We start from the raw sequence: 23346 nt of genomic DNA, 5'->3' as shown, positions 1-23346 counted from the left end.
CCGCGCCCGGCTAGTTTTTTGTATTTTTTTTTTTTTTAGTAGAGACGGGGTTTCACCGTGTTAGCCAGGATGGTCTCGATCTCCTGACCTCGTGATCCGCCCGTCTCGGCCTCCCAAAGTGCTGGGATTACAGGCTTGAGCCACCGCGCCCGGCCGGAAAAAATTCTATAGACTATGCTTTGGAACCAAATGTTGGCCCTGTTCAGAAGTAGGACTATGTATCTATTATTCTTGGATTCTTTTCAGATGTTTAACCTCAAGGATTGGTAGGGTCTGGAAAAGAAGAGTTTTTGTCTTTAGTTTTCTTAATTTTCCTGGCAAGGAGGTGCAAGAGAAACAAAATCATATGTTCTTCTCCCATACTATTCATTTAAGTCTTGTTTTAAAAACTATTTTGAGTTTATCATAAAACTTTGAAAACATTTGTCACTTTTATTTTCTAAGTGTTTTTCTTCCATACAGGAACTTTGCATTGATGGCGACTAATTTGTGTGTTTTTCTTTTTTTTCTTTTTTTCTTTTTGCATGCTGTCCCCTGTGTTGGAACTCTCAATAGAGAGTAAGTTGGTTCAATATTTGTTGGAAACCTAACTTTACTGCATGACTGTGAAATTAACCCTTTTTCTCTGTTTTCTCTCCCGAAGAGTTCATGCAGTGTTGGAACCTTTGCAATCCACGAAATGCTATTTGCAGTTATGCAAACTATCATTCTGTTTGGAGATATGCTTTTTAATCTACTAATTAATCTAATTTGATTATGTTCTTCTGTTCTATATTTGATGACTGGCACACCTAAGGTATAAGGGAGTTAAAGAAAAGTCTGCCTCAATTGTAATAGCTTGAGTATTTTAATTCTTTTCCAACAAATTATATTTATGAGATATGTGGGATAATAAATTGATTCTGTTGAAGATTGCTTCCATTGAATTATTTAAAAATGATTCTGAAGTTTCACAATTTTTTTTTAAAAAATTTAACCCCTACCTTCCCACAGTTGACATTTTATTAATGTCATTCCATAAAAGCTTTGTCTTCGGAAAGAAAATGTGAATCACTAGTATTATATTAGCATAGCCATTTTCCACTTTGTTCTTTAATCATAGATAAGGAAATGGGAGCATATTAACATCTGACAAGAACCCTTTTTGTTAGGGCAATCAAGTAAGAAATTTTGTATATAATTTTCAACAAATTTTAGATATGGATAATGAATGAAGATAGATCGGTGTATATGTATCTATATGTAAGTACAATTGACTTAGAGAGGGACACAGACCTCTGTGGAATCGAAAATCTATATATAATTTTTAACTCCCCAAAACATAACTACTGATAGCCTAGTGTTGACCAGAAACCTTACCAATAACATAGTCAATTAACATATATTTTATTTATTATATGTATCATACAGTGCATTTTTTTTTCTTTTTTTTTGAGACGGAGTCTTGCTCTTTCGCCTAGGCTGAAATGCAATGGCTCAATCTCAGCTCACCACAACCTCTGCCTCCTAGGTTCAAGCAATTCTCCTGCATAGGGGGGATTACAGGCATGCGCCCACCACGCCCAGCTAATTTTGTATTGTAGTAGAGATGGGGTTTCTCAATGTTGGCCAGGCTGGTCTCGAACTCCCGACCTCAAGTGAGCCACATGACTCGGCCTCCCAAAGTTCTGGGTTACAGGCGTGAGCCACCACGCCTGGCCTATATACTGTGTTCTTATAAAGTAAACTAGAGAAAATAAAATGTTGTTAGCCAGGCTCATGCCTGTAATCCCAGCACTTTGGGAGGCTGAGGTGGGCAGTCACCTGGGCTCAGGAGTTTGAGACCAGCCTGGCCAACATGCTGAAACCCTATCTCTACTAAAAATACAAAAAAATTAGCCAGGCGTGGTGGCGCTGGCTTGTAATCCCACCTATACAGAAGGCGGAGGCAGGAGAATCACTTGAACCTGGGAAGCGGAGATCGCACCAGTGCACTCCACCCTGGGTAATAGAGTGAGACTCCATCTCAGAAAGAAAATAAAATGTTATTAAAATTACAAGGAAGAGAAAATATATTTACTTACTAATTATTAGGTGGAATGGATCACCATAAAGATCTTCATTATTGTCATCTTCACCTTGAGTAGGCTAAGGAGGAAGAGGAGGGGTTGGTGTTGCTATCTCAGGGGTGGCAGAGGTGGAAGAAAATCCACGTATAAGTGGACCCACACAGTTTAAAAGCATGTGGTTCAAGGGTCACCTGTATATGTGTGTGCATATGATCATTTACTAAGTACCATTGATAGGATATAAGCATTTTTGAAAAATAATAGTACAGGCTGGGCACATGGCTCACATCTGTAATCCTAGCTCTTTGGGAGACTGAGGTGAGAGGATTGCTTAAGGCTGGGAGTTTGAGACCAACCTGGGCAACAAAGGTAGACCCCATCTGTACAAAACTAAAAAAATTAACTGGACATGATGGTGCATGCCTGTAGCCCCACCTACTGAGGAGGCTGAGGTGGGAAGATCGCTCGAGCCCAGAGGTTTTAGGCTGCAGTATGCCATGATCGTGCCAGTACACTGCAGACTGGGTGATAGAGTAAGACTGTCTCAAAAGCAGTAACAAAATTTTAAAAATAGTACAATTTCTTATGTAGAGTACAGCAACTAACATGTCCACATTTTTATTTAGCTACTCACGTTTTATATAACCAAAAAATATTTCTACTTAGGAAACTCAGAGACGTCTTCTTGAAGAAAATGGATCTTAACAGAACATGAGCTTCGGATATGTCAGTGTGAGAATAAAGGCTTATTGGAAGTAGCTAGCCTGAGTCCAGAAAAAGAAGTGGGAGATGCTAGAAAGTTTATGGAAAATAAGAAGTTAATCTTGGCTCGAATAAAGGGAAGGTCTTCCCTTGCATTGAAGAAAAAGGGTTGGATATATGAGATGGGTTCAAGCATAAAGAGTTTATGTTTCCAGATAGCCCAAGATCAATTTGGAGTTAGAAACTTGTCTAAGTATTTTAGACATTATCTTATAGACAGTGAAGGGACATTAAAGGATTTTGTTTCCATCCAAAGAATGATACCACAATCTGATGATGACAAACATGAGTTGACAAACTACAGCCTGCAAGCCATATCTTTCCTGCTTACTGTTTTTGTGAATAAAGTTATATTGGCACACAGCCATGCTTATTTGTTTATGTGGTGTCAGTGGCTGTGCTAAATGGCAAAGTTGAGTAGTTGCGATAGAGACCATATGGCTTGCAAAGCCCTAGGATATTTACTATCTGGCCTGTTACAAAAATGGTTTACTGATCCCTGGTATACAGAAAATATAAAACTAAAGTCAGGCTACTACAGAAATCCAGATCGGAGGTCGGAAAGGTTTGGTGCCTTTAGTGATGGTGTGGTAAACAGATTTGGAGGTGGTCAGGAGAAAGCTGTTCTAGAGGTTCTGAGGCCTCATGGGATAGATCAGAGAGACTATGTCAAGTAGGTCACACTTATGATTAAAAGAGAATCAGGATGAAGACATGCAAAAGGAGAATTCCTGGCAAACAGAAAGAAGGGAAGTAAGAGGAAAGCCGTGTCAAGTTACAGAACGGCCAAACATACTAAACTTAATGAAGACGCTGTTATACATCACGATTAGAAAGTAATTGGTGGGAGCAATAGGATGGAAACAGAGAGATAATTTATTGGGATGACTTCTGCATCTGTAAGCAAAGGATTTAGGTAGAGAAATAAAAGAGTAAAGGTAGAGGAGACCATGTTTTAGAGAGCAAGAATATAAAGTAGAAACATTAGCCTTAAAATGAAGAAAATCACTTCTTTCTTGAAGAAATGATGATTAGAAGGATAGGTATAGAGGAAATCAAATTGAGGGAAGAGTCAATGGAGAATTTCATGTTGAATGACAATAAAGAAGATAAGTTAGGTCATCTGGTAATAGAGTGGATGAGCACAACTGAAAACCAAGTGACCTAGCTTTAAGTCCTGGCCTAGCTATTAACCATCTGTGAAACATTGGGCAGGTCATGTAATTCTCTGGTTCCCTGTTTCCTCATCCATAAAATAGGAGGGTTGACCTAGGCATTCTAATGTCTGTGATTTTCAGAATGGATTTTCATATAGGAAAGCTTGAGTTTGTAATCTTCCGGAGCATAGACAAGTGTTGAAACAAGGGTGAAAGTGAAACAAAGAATAGGATAATGGTGTCCTAGTAAACGAGCTTTGGGGGAGAGCCAGGAAGCTCTGATTTGTAGTGTTTGCCCATTTCTGAGATGTGAATACCCCATCCACTTCACAAAATTCCTGAATATTTAACAGTTGACTGTCTAGACAGGTGCAAACTGAAGCCAGCACATCACTGAACAGATTTGCTAGGTAACAATAAGAATGAGTACCAGATTAGTTACATGCATTTGTCATAGACTAGGTCTAGTGAAGTTCCTTGACAGTATTCGTGGCCCTCAGGAGAAGGCCAGAGACAGTTTAATGAAGCAGTTGGCCAAGTTTGGAATCTAAGAGAATCCTAGTTCTTGGGGGATTGTTGGGGTAGGGGTGGGACAAGAGTTAAAGGAATCCACACTGAGTAGGAACATTGTTGAAGCACACACTGCCTGGGGACCAGAGAATACTCAAAAATTTAATTATAGTTTCTACTGTTACCAGTATAGTGCATCTTAAGCAAATAGCTAAAGTATATTTTTATTTTTAACTCAATTTAAATGGTGAAGCTTAATTACAATTCTGATAAAGAAAATCCTTCATTTCTAAAGAGAAAAAAACAAGAGTTCATCTATAACTGTATAATGGGAATTCAAGAAATAAAATATACATTGAGAGCAAAACCCTTAGTTCTCAAGTTAACATATTTACTTTTTGAGATTAACTTGAAAAGTTAATAATTTTAAGATTTTTTTAACCCATAGTTTTTAATCTATGATTAAAATGTTTATTATAATTTGTCCAGTAATACATTGTGGCTGACAGAGTTTTTTCTTCTTTACCTAGAAACTAATTTTCCAGTATGGTATTGACTATCTTATAAAGAGATACAGCCTTGATAAAGGTCACTTTTCACAAGTATTTTAATGAGCTGCATCACTTATAAACATTATCTTTCCTTCACTATAATAATTTTTTTCTACCTTATAAAAATGTGTAAACCAATAGATTAATATTGGAAGTAAGTAAAAAACCCATGAATGGATATGGAGACTAATAGTATGCCATCTCGGACTTTTTAAAAATCACTAAAATTTAGATGTAGACATTGATCTTGGATTTATTTTATTTTAGATGGAGTTACAGTTGAATCATTTAAAATTACCATTGAGGCAGTTTTAATAAATAATATATCCCATACCAAATTATTTGTGACAGTTGTCATTTTGAGAAGTCTGAGGATTCTCTAATTAGTCTATTATGCCAGGTAAATTTTATACTTTAAGGTCATTGTAGTCTTCTCATTTACTCAGTACCACTCTTCGGAAGAACTGAGAGTTAGTGAAACTATAGTTTTTTCCCCTACATTTTATAGAAAACAGATTTCACTTTAACCAGTTTAAGCTGTGGCATCATTGATAATATTAGGTGTGCCAGCCATTATGGCCAAACTTTCTTTACCAAGTGATGCTGCATGGAATAGCTAATTGTCAAACTTCTGCAGAAGTTGGATAACAGTTCAAATGTACTCTTGTATCACAGAGTCCAATGAAAAGCAAGAGAGATTGTTTTTCCGCTTGGCTGCCAAACGCTGTGCCTCTGATTCCTGTGTTCCTTTCTATATTCATTTTGAATTGAACATAGAGGTGAATATTTCCTCTTTTTTTCTCCCTACCTCTCCCCTTTATCAACTGTAGGTATTCAGCATGTTTTTGGAAACGCTAGTGGATTTCATACAAGTCCACAAAGATGATCTTCAAGATTGGTTGTTTGTACTGCTGACACAACTACTAAAAAAAATGGGTGCTGATTTGCTTGGATCTGTTCAGGCAAAAGTTCAGAAAGCCCTTGATGTTACAAGGTAATATTTTTTTCATATATTTCAAGTTAACCTGATAATAACTAGGAATATCTAACCCCCATATTAATAGTTCAGATTTCTGAGTCCCTTTGAACAATTTAGATTGCATGGACTCCATTTGAAGATTGTTAATTATGCCCACTCATATCGTATATTTAACGCAACATTTTTCCTTGGGTCAAGCCCTGCATTTCTTTTATAAAAATTGTATTAATATTGGTTGACTAGTTCAAGGTGGTGTTTTATCTTAATTGATATATCAGCAGCTGGGCATGGTGGCTCACACCTGTAATCCCAGCAGTTTGGGAGGTTGAGGCAGGCAGCTCACTTGAGGTCAGGAGTCCGAGACCAGCCTGGTCAAAATGGTGAAACCGTATCTGTACTAAAAATGCAAAAATTAGCCAGGTGTGGTGGCAGGCATCTGTAAGCTCAGCTACTCGGGAGGCTGAGGCAGGAGAATCGCTTGAACCCGGGAGGTGGAGGTTGCAGTGAGCTGAGATTGTGCCACTGCACTCCAGCCTGGGCAACAGAGCAAGACTCTGTCTCAAAAGAAAAAGTAAAAAAAAAGGTATCGGCAAAGTAAGGTTGAAGATTGAAGATTTTATTTAGTCTACTATAAAAAGTATTTTCTGTGTATTTAAACAATGTTTTATTATGCATTTAAATATTCTAAATCTCTTTTCAGAAGGTTTTGAACCAATGATACAGTTCTACTTTCTTGTGTAGATTGTTGAAATAAGAAACACTTATTTCAAATATCTGTTTACTAGGTTGAGGTGAGTCAGAATTCAGATTTTAGGTGTAGAGAAACATTTCTGAGAATGTTAAGCTTTTTGCTGAATACATTTTTCTGAGTAAATCTATAGTTGAGGCAAGATAGGCTATTATTTACTATAGTGTTGCTTTTTGTTTGTTTGTTTGTTTGGGACGGAGTTTTGCTCTTGTTGCCCGGGCTGGAGTACAATGGCGTAATCTTAGCTCACCGCAACCTCTGCCTCCCAGGTTCAAGTGATTCTTCTGCCTCAGCCTCCAGAGTAGCTGGGATTACAGGCATGCGCCACTATGCCCGGCTAATTTTGTATTTTTAGTAGAGACTGGGTTTCTCCATGTTGGTCAGGCTGGTCTCGAACTCCCGACCTCAGGTGATCCGCCCACCTCAGCCTCCCAAAGTGCTAGGAATACAAGCATGAGCCGTTGCGCCCAGCCTGTGGTGTTGCTTTTTAACCCAGTACTGAGTACAAATTCAGATGTTCATATTCTTCTGAGGATGCATTTATTGTATACTATACCAGATGGTTTATACCACATGCAGATACTACTTCATGGATGTTTTTTGGATGACATTATGTTTGGTATTAAGCATAGTCTTTTGCTATTACATGCGTACTTGCTAACTAAATTTTTGTTTTGCTTTGCTTTGTTCTCGTTTCAGAGAATCTTTTCCAAATGATCTTCAGTTCAATATTCTAATGAGATTTACAGTTGATCAGACCCAAACACCAAGCTTAAAGGTAAAAATTTGAGATCTTTTGAAGACATTATAAGGAATTGAAATATTTATTAATAAAGTTATGTTGATATTTGTATTTCTGTCACATGAGAAACTGTTCAATCAGTGGGTTTTGTTTTTATAAACTTTCAGACAGTCAAGCCAGCACTTCGGGACCAGCTTCACTCTTTTTGGAGCTCCAAGGTTTTATTGTTTTTGTTTTCATTTGCATTATTTCTTTTCTTAACTCTCTGCAGTGTTTGCATCTATATTCAACTACTAACCTTTGTAAGCCTTTTACGCATGCACATATTTGATTTCAAATGTTATTTAAATGCAATGCCAGACTCTGAGTCTTTTGGAGAAACTTAATGGTAATACACATTTGGAAGGCATCACAGTATTGCCATCTAACCCTAAGCTGGTAATGCAAACGCACTCTATAAAGTCTTATCTAATTTTATGTTTGTGATTTCCCATTACTTTTATTTTTTTTAAGTGTCAGGCATTTTAACAGGTATTTTAGGCAAAATGTCAGTTTTGCCTATGTATTAACTAAACACAAATTTTTAAATTTAACCTCAGTCCCTTTCTTCAATTATCCTTAACTGAAATAGTAAGTTTTTTTCTGATGTATGCATAACATTTGGAATTATAATTAACTTTCTTATTTGTTACATACACACATTTTCCAGTTAATGTGAAAACTAAGTGGATTCCAATTTGTGATTTAAAATGATGATTAAATTTTACATAAAAGAAAAAAATTAATGTACAAGAATAGCTCGTGAATTCTTTACTAAAGGGTTTTTTTAGTGAGTTTTATTAAATGAGATTAAAGTCAGGGAAATAACAAGCATATGTACTTACACAAGTCCTTTATTTTTCTGCTCTATCCTGCACGAAACATATTTCTACAAGCATTACTGCCCAGGATTGATTTTTCCCTTAAGTTTCTGAATGCAATTGTGCCTCAGAATCACAATTATGTTTCTTATCAGGGTTGACTTTGTAAACCGAAAAGTGTCTGAGACAAGTCTCAATCAATTTAGAGTTTGCCAAGATCGAGGATGCATCCAGGAGAAAGAGATACAAGCTACAGTAGGGTCTGTGGCCTGTGCTTTCTTCCAGAGAGGGCTTTGAGGACTTTAATAGTTAAAAGAGAAAGAGCCAGCAGAAGGGGAAAGAGGAACAGTCAGGCATTCATCTAGTGTTCAGTAAATCTGATCTTACATAAGAGAAAGTAAACATAGAGTAGAGGAAGAAGTCAGATATGTGTTTGTCTCTGGGTGAGTGGGGGATGATTTCTAGTCGCATCATTGTCCTCTACCTGTGAAGATAAACTGTTAATTTACATTGTCAGCATGAGGGAGACCACCTGAAGAGCTGTGTAGCCTTCTATCTTGCAGCTGTCTGTGTATGAACAAATGGGAGGCAGTTTTTTGGATGACTCAGTTCCCAAGCCTAACTTTTCCCTTTGGCATAGGCCATTTTATTTTCCTTTCACAACTTACACTCAATATAATGTTGTTTTCCTTAGAGCTGCTAGGGGAAAGAGGTTTCATCTGTTTGATTTTGAAAAGGGACTTGCAGAAGAGTAATTTACTTGATATTATTAATAGATATTTTTGAACTCAAAATGACCAAGGCATTGTGCTAGGTGTTCCTGGGAATATAAAGTTTGTAATTTTATCATTATTAACTATAATATATAATAAACTCTAAACAGTAATAAAAGTTATGATATAGGTACCTGTAGTGGTGTTCAGGTGCTACTGAAATGTATGTAGAGTTAACTAGGTGTGGTAGTTCATGCCCATAGTCCTAGCTGCTCAGGAGGTGAGGCAAGAGGATTGCATGAACCCAGGAGTTGAGGTTACGGTGAGCTCTAATCACGCCACTGCACTCCAGCCTGGGAGCCTCTTTTTTTTAAGAGACAGAGTGAGACCCTGTCTGTTAAAAAAAAAAAAAAAAAGAAGTAAAGAAAGAAAAAAAGTAGAAAATGTATATAGAGATGTTTCATGGGCCAGTGCAAATGAAGGTCTAAACCAGCTTAAGAAATAAGGGTGAGGCTGGACACAGTGGCTCACACCTGTACTCCCAGCACTTTGGGAGGCTGAGGCAGGTGGATCACTTGAGGTCAGGAGTTTGAGACCAGCCTGGCCAACATGGAGAAACCCTGTCTCTACTGAAAATACAAAAATTTACCAGGGGTGATGTTGGGCGCCTGTAGTCCCAGCTACTTGGGAGGCTGAGGCAGGAGACATCGCTCAAACCCAGGAGGCGGAGGTTGCAGTGAGCCAAAATCATGCCACTGCTTTCTAGCTTGGGAGACAGAGTAAGACTCGGTCTCAGAAAAGCAAATAAATAAAAATAAGGTGTTGATAATTGAGTTCAGAGGGAGAATAAGTTGCAGGAGACTTGAAGAGAAAGACAAAGCAAAGATTAAAATGAGATATGCACAAATTAAAAGTAACTTTCCTATTGGAAAATATTATACTGGAAACTGGAATCACAAGATTATTTCTCTAAAAGCCTAAGTTATTTATAAATACATATTTAATATAGATAATAGATATATTAGCAAATCCATGAAGGAAAATCACTTTTTGGCTGGTCATGGTGGCTCAGGCATGTGATCCCAGCACTTTGGGAGGCCGAGATAGGTGGATCATCTGAGGTCAGGAGTTCGTGACCAGGCTGGCCAACATGGTGAAACCACGTCTCTACTAAAAATACAAAAAGTTAGCCGGGAGTGGTGGCATGCACCTGTAATGCCAGTTACTCGGGAGGCTGAGGCAGGAGAATCGCTTGAACCCAGGAGGTGGAAGTTGCAGTGAGCCGAGTCTTTGCCACTGCCCTCTAGCCTGGATGACAGAGTGAGACTCCATCTCAGAAAAAAAAGAAAATCACTTTTCAACTCTTACATCAGTGTTTAGAATAGCAGGGAAAAGTTATATTGGAGCCATACCTTATGCCAAAAATAAAACCAGCTTTCAAGTGGGTGACAGGATTATGTATAAAAAGTTTTAACAGATTATAGAAAACCACATGTAACTTGAGTATCAGATCTAGAAAATTTTTTTATTTATCTTTCAGATAAATGATGGACGTTTATATAAAATTTTACATCTCTTTTCGAGTGTAATGTGATTACATGTCAAGAGGAAGAAATGGGGGGAAATGGCAATACAAAGTGATTTTACTTGAATTAGTAATACTTTAAAGATAAATGTAATTTTTGCTGACCCCTTTTTCTGGGTTTCACAAACAAGTTAAAGAATCTCACATCCCTTAGCAGCTAGATTGTTTTTCCTTCTCTGAAAAAGAATGCATGTTTGCTGTGTTAAAATTATAAACTAGGTATAATCTAGTAAAATATCCTGATAAATATACATGTTCAAATGATTATATATGTATTGTGGTTATGTTGCCTGTTAGTATAGTAAACACATACTTTCTGTGAAACCCTTGTAAAATTTTGCATGACGATAAATTGCCAAGGCACTGCATTAATTGAATCTCCAATAGTGTTGATAAATATATTCAGTTATTGATGGTGGCAAATTATAAACAAAATATATTGATGTTCATTTTTTGATTTAACGTAGTCACCTTCCATCTATTAACACTGAGAGAGGATGACATTGCTTCAGGAATTCAGAATGTTGGCCAGGGAATGGTGGCTTTTACCTGTAATCCCAACACTATGGGAGGCCAAGGTGGGCAGATCACTAGAGCCCAGGAGTTCGAGACTAGCCTGGGCAACATGGCAAAACCCCATCTCTACAAAAACATTTTTTTAATTAGCTGGACGTGGTGGTGCATGCCTGTGATCTCAGCTACTCGGGAAGCTAAGGTGGGAGGATCACTTGAGTTGGGATGTCGAGGCTACCAGTGAGCTGAGATCACACCACTGCACTCCATCCTGGGTGACAGAGTGAGATCTTATCTCAAAAAAAAAAAAAAAAAAATCAGAATATTATGTGCTATCATAATTTAATTGTGCCTGGTACTTTAAAACTAACCAGAAATCTCTTTTCCTGTCTACTACACATTTCTGATGGCTAATAGGTTAACTTTTGGTTTTTTCAATAAATTTATTTAAAGTTACAAATATGCCTTTTAATTGGCAGGTAAAAATTCTATATATTTATGGCATATAACATGTTTTGATATATGTATACATTGTGGAATGGCTAAATCAAGTTATTTAACATTTGTATTACCTCATAGGTGTATCTTTTTTTGTGGCGAGAACACAAAATTCACTCTTTTATCAATTTTCAAATATACCATATATTGTTCTTAACTGTAGTCACCATGATGTACAGGTCTCTTTTTGTTGTTGCTGATTATTTATCAAGAGAAACTGTTTCTTACCCCACATATTCATAATTCATAGTTCAGAAACACAAGTTAGTTACAAACTTCTAGGTCATTCAGCCTGAAGAAATTCTTTATATTCCATAATCCCTTTGCACCCTGAAAGATACCAGCCTTTCTCATCTCCTCAAAATCTTTCATGGAATCATAATTTCCATAGAAATCTTCATATGCCTTCTTTCCTGGTTTAGCTACAGCAAACTTATAAAGAGCTGCTACCCCCAGGGATACAATGAATGCTCCTACAATATGAAATTGCAGACATTTGGCCAGAAGACCGTGCATCTGAGATTTCATCATAGCACTGGGAGCCATGGTAGTTGCTGTCCTTGATATCTATGTCAACCTCTACACCAACATCTTCCTGGCTGATGGAGAAATCATATCTCTTAAACCTATTACTCCTGTCTAACTAAAATGCTGTGCCCTTTGACCAACATCTCTCCAGTCCCCTACCCTCCATTTTACTCTCTTTCTATAAATTTGACTTTTTTTTACATGCTGCTTGTAAATGAGATCATACAGTATTTGTCTTTCTATGTCTGGCTTATTTCATTTAACATATTGTCCTCCAGGTTTATCTTCGTTATCACAAACAACAAAATTTCCTTTATAAGGCTGACTAGTATTCTATTGTGTATATATATACCACAGTTTCATTATCTTTTCAGCCATTGATAGACACTTAAGTTGATTACTTTTTTTTTTTTCCCCGAGGCAGAGTTTCGCTCCTGTTGCCCAGGCTGGAGTGCAGTGGTGCGACCTCAGTTCACTGCAACTCCACCTCCCAGGTTCAAGCGATCTCCTGCCTCAGCCTCCTGAGTAGCTGGGATTACAGGTGCCCACTACCACGCCCAGCTAATTTTTGTATTTTTAGTATAGACAAGGTTTTACCACGTTGGCCTGGCTGGCCTTGACCTCCTGACACTAGGTGATCCGCCTGCCTCGGCCTCCCAAAGGGCTGGGATTACAGGCGTGAGCCACTGCGCCTGGCTGATTCCATACCTTGGTATTATGAGTAATGCTGCAGTGAACATGGAAGTGCAGATGTCACTTCCACATTCTGATTTCATGTCCTTTGGGTATATACCCACTGTGGAATGCTAGATCATATGGTTGTTCTATTTCTAATTTTTTGAGGAACCTCCATATTATTTTCCATAATGGCAGTACTAATTTACATTTCCACCAGCATTGTGGAAGAGTTTCATTTTCTCCACATCATCACCAACACTTATCTTTCATCTTTTTGATAACAGTCATTCTAACAGGTGTGAGGTGAATATCTCAAATGTGGTATTAGTTTGCCTTTCCCTGATGAATACTGATACTGATCATTTTTCCATACACCTGTTGGCCATTTGTATGTCTTTCTTTGAGAAATGTCTATTCGGATCCTTTGCCCATTTTCTAAACAGTTTATTTGTTTTCTTGCTATTGAGTCATGTGAGTTTCTTATATATTTTGAATGTTAACCGCTTATCAGATGTATGGTTTACAGTACAATATTTTCTCCCATTTTGTAGTTGTCTCTTCACTCTGTTGATTGTTTCCTTTGCTGTGCAGAAGCTTTTTAGTTTGATGTAATCTCATGTGTCTATTTTTGCTTTTGTTGACTGTGTAGAGTTATAAATACTTCTTAAAATTCGTTATGAAAGAAAAATGTAATTTGATCTCTTTTTTTAACTGGAAGGAGGAAGGGAAAAATGTACACGTGTCAGAACCTTATTTTAATATTTTACTCCCGTGAATTTATTCAGTATGGCACTTCCCAGAGACCTTATTTCGCCTGAGTGACAAAAATGACATTAAAATCAATACTAAGGGAAGAAAAAACATAGAAAAACATATTACCTTTAAATTTGACAATTTCTTCTCAAGTTTCAATCATACATTTAAACCTTCGTTATTCTAAGTCAGCAAATTAGCATTTAATATGTGTTCAGCATCCTTGCTGTATCCAAGGACTGTGTACTATGTCATGTGCTGTTTCTTAAGTGCCCAGGTAGAACATGGTGACTTTAGTTAATAACAATGTATTGTATACTTGAAAATTCCTCAAAAAATTAGAAATAGAACAACCATATGATCTAGCATTCCATAGTGGGTATATACCCAAAGGACATGAAATCAGAATGTGGAAGTGACATCTGCACTTCCATGTTCACTGCAGCATTACTCATAATACCAAGGTATGGAATCAGCCAGGCGCAGTGGCTCACGCCTGTAATCCCAGCCCTTTGGGATGTGGAATGGGGAGCTGTAGGTCAAAGTATACATAGTTGCAGATCTATAGGATGAATAAGTCTAGAGATCTAACAGACAACATGAAGACCATAGTTCATAATATTGTATTATATGTGGGATTTTTGCTAAAAGAGTAGATTTTAGGTGCTCTTGCTACACACACAAAAGGGGTAACTGAGATAATGGATTCATTGATTTGCTTGACTATAAGAAACATTTCACTATGTATATGTATATGAAAACTTGTACACATTAAATATATAAAACTTTAAAATTGAATTTATAAAAAGAAAATTGCCAAGAGAATAGATTTTAAGTGTTCTCACCACAAAAAAAATAAGTATATGAAGTAATGCATTTATTAATTAGCTCAATTATAGCCATTCCACAGATACATATATTTCAAACATCTGCCTTCCGTGCACCTACACACCAAGAATTACTGGGAGAATAGGCCGGGCACGGTGGCTCATGCCTGTAATCCCAGCACTTCGGGAGACTGAGGTGGGCAGATCATGAGGTCAGGAGTTCGAGACCAGCATGGCCAACATGGTGAAACCTCGTCTCTGCTAAAAATACAAAAAATTAGCTGGGTGTAGCGCCTATAATCCCAGCTACTCGGGAGGCTGAGGCAGGAGAGCTGTTTGAACCCAGGAGGCGGAGGTTGCAGTGAGCCAAGATCGTACCATTGCACTCCAGCCTGGGCAACAGGGTGAGACTCTGTCTCAAAAAAAAAAAAATATATATATATATATAAACCTACACAGAACATTTTTATCCACAGAGGTGTTGTCTTTTCTTCAGTGGTACTTGTGTAACTCATTTTTGTGACAGTTCTTTTGGAAGGCAGGTCTAACAACTGGTAGACTCACTAAGGAACCTCATCTCATTATGTGAGTCTGTGTTTAACAACAACAACAAAAACAACTATATTGCCCACCTTGATTGCTACCTTGATTTGCCATACCTTTTTTTTAAAACGCTTTGGTTCATTTTCCCAAAAACAAAATTACAGAGTTAATAAAAACTAGCTCTCTGTGAGGCTGGCCAAGAGTCAGCCATAAGCTCTGAGGGCTGATTTAAGGAAATGTTTATAATCTTGTCAAGATAGTCTTCAGCAGTTGTTCAAATCTTGGGAATGAAACACCTGGGACCTCGAAGTTCTGATTGTGTGTGAAAAACAAAAGTCATCAACACTATCATATACTTGTACCTCAGGTAGGTAGGTGATTGTATCACGTGGCTGGGCATGATGGCTCATGCCTATAATGCCAGCTCTTTGGGAGGCGGAGCTGGGAGGATTGCTTGAGGCCAGGAGCTCAAGACCAGCCTGGCCAACATAGTAAGACCCTTTCCATATATAAAAAAATAATAATCATCATCACCTGATTATTTTCGAAATGTTCTCTAGTGTCTCACAATAACCATCTTTCTGTCCTTTCTCTTTGTGCTTTCCTCTGCAGGTGAAGGTTGCTATCCTTAAATACATAGAAACTCTGGCCAAACAGATGGATCCAGGAGATTTTATAAATTCCAGTGAAACTCGCCTAGCAGTGTCTCGGGTCATCACTTGGACAACAGAACCCAAAAGTTCTGATGTTCGGAAGGTATGTTTTAATATGAGGTTTAGAAGATAAATTGGGAAAGCAAGTCAGTTATTGTGGATTGCCAGTGAAGTAAGCTAATATTTTCAGCACCTTAGCAGTTAGCAGTGAGTTATGAAGAGCTTTTTAAAAAAATCTTTAGAATTGTTTCAAATTTTATCCAATTAATGTGAGTGTAATTTTCAAACCTAGAATCAAAAGTAGCTGCCCTTACAACGATTCTCACTCTAATTTTATAACCATTCAGAATATTTCAAATCATTCCCCTTGCATTTACCTATACATTTCAAATAAGAGCTTACACTATTGTTTGATTTATCAATTTTTAGACTTTTTTTTATCTATTGATAAATGTAGACATTAGGTATATCCATCTATCTTGATAAGTGAGGACTTAGCTTTCTCATACTTTCTGTATCCTTTCTAAGGTATTCATAAAATACTTATGAATCAATTACTAGTTATCAGTAGAAAAGATTTACATTTGACTATGCAGGTATTCACTTCTATACCAAGTGATTTGCGACTGCTTTCTTTCTTATAGAAACGTTATTTGTCCTGGAGTTGATAATTTGCCTTGCTTTTTCATTTGCCTACTTTTTTTTTTTTAAGTATCTTAATATTTTCAACATCTCTGCTATACGTGTATGACTATTATTTTTCACATGCTCAAAAACATAGGTTAAACTTATTTTATTTTCTAGAGAGCTCCTTCCTAGACATTCTGTTTTCTCCAGTTTTGACATGTTTCTCCCCAGGCCTGCTGCACACACGTCTGCCTGCAATTTCTCTTGAGCATCTTCCTGAGACTTATCTTCATCCCTGTTTACTTCTTGCATCTTTTTTTTTTTTTTTTTTTTTAGACAGAGTCTCGCTTTTTCACCTAGGCTAGAGTGCAGTGGCATGATATTGGCTCACTGCAACCTCCACCTTCCAATTCAAGTGATTCTCATGCCTCAGCCTCCTGAGTAGCTGGGATTACAGGCACCCACCACCACACCCAGCTAATTTTTGTATTTTTAATAGAGATGGGGTTTCACCATATTGGACCAAGCTGGTCTCAAACTCCTATCCTCAAGTGATCTGCCCACCTCGGCCTCCCAAAGTGCTGAGATTACAGACGTGAGCCACTGCACCCAGCCTGTTTCTTGCATCTTGTATTTACTTTTATTTACTTTCTTTTCTGGTGAATCATTTCCATCAACATTTGCTGCAAAAGGAGTACACATAGGCCGTACGCAGTTGGCTCACGCCTGTAATCTCAACACTGGTAGGCTGAGGCGGGGATTGTCTGAGCTCAGGAGCTTGAGACCAGCCGGAGCAAATGGCGAAACCCTATCTCTACTAAAAAATATAAAAAAGTGGGTGCAATGGCATGCACCTGTAGCCCTAGCTACCTGGGAGGCTAAGGTGGGAGGATCACTGGAGCCCAGGAGGTCGAGGATGCAGTGAGAAAGATCGTGCCACTGCACTCCAGCCTGGGTGACAGAGTGAGACCCTACCTTAAAAAAAAAAAAAAAGTACACAAAATATACATTTTTTGTGATCTTTATTTCCAGTGACGAGCACTGCACCCAACAACAGAAGAATATTCTTCTCAAGTACACTTGGAACATTCTGCATGCTAGGCCATGAAACAAATCTCAATAGATTAAAATGCTAGAACTAATACACAGTATGTTCTCTGACCACAATAGAATGAAATTAGAGTCAATAATAGAAAAGAGTTTGGAAAATCGACAGACAGCTCACTCTTAAGTAATCAGTGGGCCGAAGAGGAAATCAAAAGAGAAATAAGAAAATACACTGAGAAATACATTGAGATGAATGAAAATGAGGACATGGCATACCAAAATGTATGGGATAAAGCTAAAGCAGTGGTTCTAGGGAAATTTGTCACTCTTAATGCCTACAGTAAAAAGATAGCTCTCAAATCAGTAAAATCAGTAATCCAATTCACCACCGTAACACACTGGAAAAAGAAAAGCATACTAAACCTGAAGATAGCAAAAGGGAGGATATAATCAAGATAAAAGCAAAAGTTAATGAAATAGAGACTGGGAAACCAGTGAAACCAAAAGCTGGTTCTTTGGAAAGATCAACGAAATTGACAAACCTTTAGCTAAACGTATCAGGGTAAAAAGAGAAAACATTCAAATTACTAGAATTATAAATGTACTGGGTGTGGTGGCTCACACCTGTGATCCTAACACCTGGGTGTGTGGTGGCTCACACCTGTAATCCCAAGGTGGAAGGATCACTTGAGGCTGGGAGTCCGAGACCAGCCTGAGCAATATGACAAGACCTCATCTATGCAAAAATTCAAAATTAGGTGGGTATGGTGGTGCCTGCCTTTAGTCCTAGATACTCAAAAGACTGAAGCAGGAAGATCACTTGAGCCAAGGAGTTCAAGGGTGCAGTGAGCTATGATCGTGCTGCTGCACTCCAGCCTGGATGATAGTGAGACTCCCAACTCAAAAAAAAAAAAATGAAACTGTAGTCGTTATCTATTGTAGTAGGAAATCACTAGAAAATGTCTCAAGCTGATAGTGAAGAAATAATTGTATAAGCCTGTCAATCCTATCAGTAAAAACAAGCATTACAAAAGGGGACTCTGGAAAGCTGAAAAAGGGAATTAAGATTTATAAAATGATGGTCAGGCACAGTGGCTCACGCCTGTAATTCCAGCACTTTGGGAAGCCGAGGCAGGTGGATCATGAGGTCAGGAGAGCAAGACCATCTCGGATAACATGGTGAAACCTTGTCTCTACTAAAAATACAAAAAATTAGCTGGGTATGGTGGCACACGCCTTTACTCCCAGCTACTCAGGAGACTGAGGCGGGAGAATGGCCTGAACCCAGGAGGCAGAGGTTGCAGTGAGCCGAGATCGCACCACTGCACTCCAGCCTGGGCAACAGAACGAGACCCTGTCTCAAAAAATATATATATATATATAAAATGTTTTCTAAAACTGTTTTTTAAAATCTGTAAATATGTATTTGATTTAAAGACTTAAAAATTATTTTAATATGACTACTGAGCTTACAAAAAAATCTTAGGTGAAATGAACAAATTCCTAGAAAGATACAAACTACCAAAACTGACTCAAGAAGAAGTAGATAGTATGAATAGAACTATAACAGGAAATTGATCCAGTATTCAAAAACTATGCACAGGCCAGGCACGGTGGCTCACACCTGTAATCCCAGCACTTTGGGAGGCTGAGGCAGGTGGATTGCCCGAACCCAGAAGAGACTAGCCTGGGTAGCATGGTGAAACCTTGTCTATACAAAAATTTAATTGAGTGTGGTGGCATACGTCTGTAGTCCCAGCTACTCGGGAGGCTAGGGTAGGAGGATCATTCGAGTCCAGGAGGTCGACGCTGCAGTGAACTGTGATCACACCACTGCACTCCAGCCCGAGTGACAGAGCAGCACCCCATCTCAAAAAAAAAAAAACATAAAATAAAACTGCAGGAAGAAAAGCCCAGGCTCAGACGGCTTCATTGGTGGTAAATTCCACCAAACAATTAATAGCAGTTCTTCACACATTCTTCCAAACAAGCAGAAGAGGAAGGAATACTTCCCAGTGTATTCTGTGAGACCAGTTTTATTCTGATACCAAAACTAGACAGAGACATCACACATCAAAAAAACACTACAGACCAGCATCTCTTTATGAATATGAATGCCTTAATCTTCAACAAAATGCTGGCAAGCCAAATTTAGCAACATATATAAAAGAATTATATACCATGACTGTTAGTACGTTTTCATGCTGCTGATAAAGACATATTTGAGACTGGGCAATTTACAAAAGAAACGTTTAATTGTACTTAGTTTCATGGGACTTGGGAAGCCTCACAATCATGGCAGAAGCCAAGGAGGAGCAAATAATGTCTTACGTGGATGTCAGCAGGCAAAGAGAGAGAGAATGAGTCAAGTGAAATGGGTTTCCCCTTATCAAATCATCAGATTCGTGAGACTTATTCACTACCACAAGAACAGTGTGGCGGAAACCACCCCCATGATTCAGTTGTCTCCCACGGGGTCCCTCCAACACGTGGGAATTATGGGAGTATAATTCAAGATGAGATTTGGGTGGGGACACAGAGCCAAACCATATCAATGACCAAGAGGGGTTTATCCCAGGAATGTAAGGTTAGATTAACATCCAAAAATCTATTAATGTAATATATCGTATCAATAGTAAAAATACAAAAACCACATAATCATCTCAATAGACACAGGAAAATAAAACAAAACAGGAATAAATCTTCATGAACTCGGATTTGTCAGTGGATCCTTCGATATGGTATCAGAAGCTTAGGCAACAAATGGAAAAACAGATGAATTGGATTTCATCAAAATTTAAATTTTGTGATATTCCAAGAACAAGAATACTGATGTGACTATAGAAATTATTGGCACATTTTTAAGTCACAGAGTAATATGATTTATGTTTTTAAAGATTATGCTGTCTGATGTGACAAAAATGGACTAGTATAAGGGAGAAGAAAGAAGAAAAGGTAGAGCTGATACTGAAAGGAACCTAAGTCCTCATCTGTTGTAGGAAATCGCTAGAAAATATCTCAAGCTGATCAATGAAGAAATAATTTTATAAACCTATGAATCCTAATATTTGTAAAAGCAAGCATTACAAAAGGGAACTCTAGAGAGCTGAACAATGGAATTGAGATTTATAAAACCTTTTCTAAAACTGGTTTTTAAAAATCTGTATAGATGTATTACTTTGATAGAAAGACTACAAATAGAAATTTGCATTTCTACAAAAAAGAAATATGAAATGTATCTAGTAAAACAAATATGACATTAGGAAATTTAAACCACAAGAAAGGAATGATACGATCAAAATATACTAACGCTATGTATTTTATGTCATGTGGTGTTAGTACAGAAATAGACAAATAGATCAATGGAACATGAAGGAAGGTCCAGAGACACTTAGGTTTATATAGGAGATTAGTTCATTATACAAGTGTCACTTCAAGTCATGAGGAAAGGATATACTCATTGGTAAAGGGTTTGGGAGCAATTGGGATGTCTGTCCCTACAGGGGAAATAAAGCTGAATCTCCAAACCAAAGTAAACTAGATGGAATAAAGTATATATTAACAATTACTAGTTCATTTGCTCAAGTTTACTTGCGGTCCATTCAATGTGGTGGTTCCAAAAAAAGTATGAGATCGTAACTTTTGTTTTCAAACTGCAAATATTAATAGCTTTATTTAAGCACTATTAACATGTTAGATACCCAGAGTATATACCCACACAACTTATACTTTTTTGTTTTTAACAAAATGTGCTCATATTATAGCACTCCTTTTTTTTTTTTCCTTCCCTTTTGAGATTAAGTCTCAGTCTGTCTCCCAGGCTGGAGTGCAGTGGCACGATCTCTGCTCACTGCAACTTCCACTTCCCAGGTTCAGGAGATCCTCTGGCCTCAGCCTCCCAAGTAGCTGGGATTACAAGCACACATCACCACACCCAGCTAATTTTTGTATTTTTAGTAGAGACGAGGTTTCATCATGTTAGCCAGACTGGTCTTGAACTCCTGACCTCAAGTGATCCACCTGCCTTTGCCTCCCAAAGTGCTGGGATTACAGGTGTGAGCCATTGCACCTAGCCTGTTACAGCAGTCTTATAGTTTTTCTTCAACAGTATATAATAGACCTTTCTCAGTTTCTACATTGAGAGCTATATCATCTTCCAAGATTGTGTTGTATAGTATTCCATCATTCCAATATAACATAATTTAACCATTCCCCTTAGTGTTCTATATTCAGGTGTATTTTTCATAGAGTGGGTTCAGAAAGGTCCAAAATGAAGTGTGCAGATTTGGATACAAGTCATGTGATCATAAATGATTTGGGTTTCTCCTTAATTAAGTATATAATTTGAATTTCAAAGTTTGGCTTTTAGTAATGCAGTTGATTACTTCAGAAGCAGAAAAGAATTGTATAACTTTTCTTAACTGATCTGAGTAAGCTGTATTTTGTTCCCATTTCCACAGAACATACTTTAGCTTCAAATTGTAGAGTTGTTACGTTAACTGCTTGTGAGAAGATTAGATATTATTTCTCCTTGTAATCGTTTATTGGAAAAACTAAAATACTGTAGTAGTATGTAACAGAGTAACCCTGGAAACCGTCATGGTTAACTTTTCCATTGTGTGTTAGGTAATATTTGTTACGCTTTTCATATTCCCTTCTTACCTTCAAAAAAACTGGTAGGTTAATTTTTTTTTTTTTTTCCTTCCAGCAAAACAGTTTGAAAGCAAATAAGAATATCTTCCTTTTCCTTTTTGGGAAAGATGGTCAAGCTTCATGCTATTTAACAGCAATGTAGGGGAAGAAAATGGTCTCGTTTGAGTAACAAAAATATATTCATCTACTATATGCCTTTGTTTTTTAGGCAGCACAGTCAGTACTGATTTCATTATTTGAACTCAATACCCCAGAGTTTACAATGTTATTAGGAGCTTTACCAAAAACTTTTCAGGATGGTGCTACGAAGCTTCTTCATAATCACCTTCGAAACACTGGCAATGGAACCCAGGTAATTCTTACTTATTTTCTTGGCTGTTATATAATGTGATGGTTGATTTAACAATAATTGCTTTCTTTTATACGAGGTAAACTTGATCCTTAATATATAATTTTTGCATCTTTATTTGGCAGCATTTCCTGAGCAGAATTAAGTATTGTCTTGGAAGAATCCCTATGCCTGTCCTGTTTATATAATATTATAATTTGTGTACATTAGGATGGTGGTAAACAGTGGCCAGGTATGAACAAGAAGAGCAAAATGTGAGCAAAACATAGATGAGAGCACCAGCTGGAAGCCATTAGAATCAGGACATGCTCTTTAGATGAACCAATTCTTGTTTGAGGACTAACAGGGATGACTTATTCCAGGGTTAGCAAATAAGATTCGAAGGAGGTAGTGCTCTAAGAAGTGTGGTCACATTAAATGATCGCAGGTTTGTCAGTCCGTTTATACTTGGATGTGCAGGAATTTGTTTTGAAGAAGTAAGTTCTGAGTAAATGAAACATTGAAATATGTATATTTATGTGTTTGTGTATACATATATATTTTACTCGTATGTAATAATTTACATTATATGCCTAAAGAATTGAACTAAAGCATTAAAAAGAAAGACATTTGATAGCAAATAAAAGAGATACACTGATGGCAGGCTTAAAGTCTGAGGAGGGTTAAAAGTAATCCTAAAACAATTTCTTGTGAACCAGAGTCAGTCATCTTTTTAAAGGGAGTAGGGATTATTTTATCATATCTTAAGAATAAATATATTAGTAGTATGACCAGATTTAACTCGCTTGGTGTAAAGCAAAGTCAAGGAGGGATAAAATTTGAGCATTAGTAATGGTTAGAAGAAGGAAATTAGCTCAGAACAGGAAGCTACTTTAAAATTATATTCAATCCTTGAGGGAAAGGATGTTGATAATATTTGAGAACAGGAAGCAGGTGAGAACAGAAAAAGACTAAAGAGTTATATTACTAAATAGGGAGAAATTTTCCCCCTGGAAACCAGACATAAGTACATGAATATTTAA

At 37.4% G+C, this 23346-nt stretch overlaps 1 protein-coding gene across 8 annotated transcripts in view; it reads left to right on the top strand.

The window, feature by feature from the left end:
- CLASP2 (cytoplasmic linker associated protein 2) overlaps positions 1 to 23346 on the top strand; it is a 223624-nt gene that overhangs the window by 147873 nt on the left and 52405 nt on the right. For 5 of the 8 annotated variants that reach the window (XM_025375041.1, XM_025375040.1, XM_025375045.1 and 2 more), the window contains 5 exons: positions 556 to 558; positions 5859 to 6022; positions 7455 to 7533; positions 15608 to 15751; positions 22184 to 22327. In XM_025375041.1, the coding sequence (XP_025230826.1) occupies positions 556 to 558; positions 5859 to 6022; positions 7455 to 7533; positions 15608 to 15751; positions 22184 to 22327 (534 nt within the window). Of the gene's footprint in view, positions 1 to 555; positions 559 to 5858; positions 6023 to 7454; positions 7534 to 7664; positions 7716 to 15607; positions 15752 to 22183; positions 22328 to 23346 lie in introns of all 8 variants that reach the window. The other 3 variants (XM_025375047.1, XM_025375043.1, XM_025375039.1) reach the window with 2 other exon arrangements.

Source organism: Theropithecus gelada, chromosome 2 (assembly GCF_003255815.1).
Source record: "Theropithecus gelada isolate Dixy chromosome 2, Tgel_1.0, whole genome shotgun sequence".
NCBI classification, from domain to species: domain Eukaryota; kingdom Metazoa; phylum Chordata; class Mammalia; order Primates; family Cercopithecidae; genus Theropithecus; species Theropithecus gelada.
Note: the sequence above shows the minus strand (reverse complement) of the source record. Positions and strands in the feature narration are given on the sequence as shown.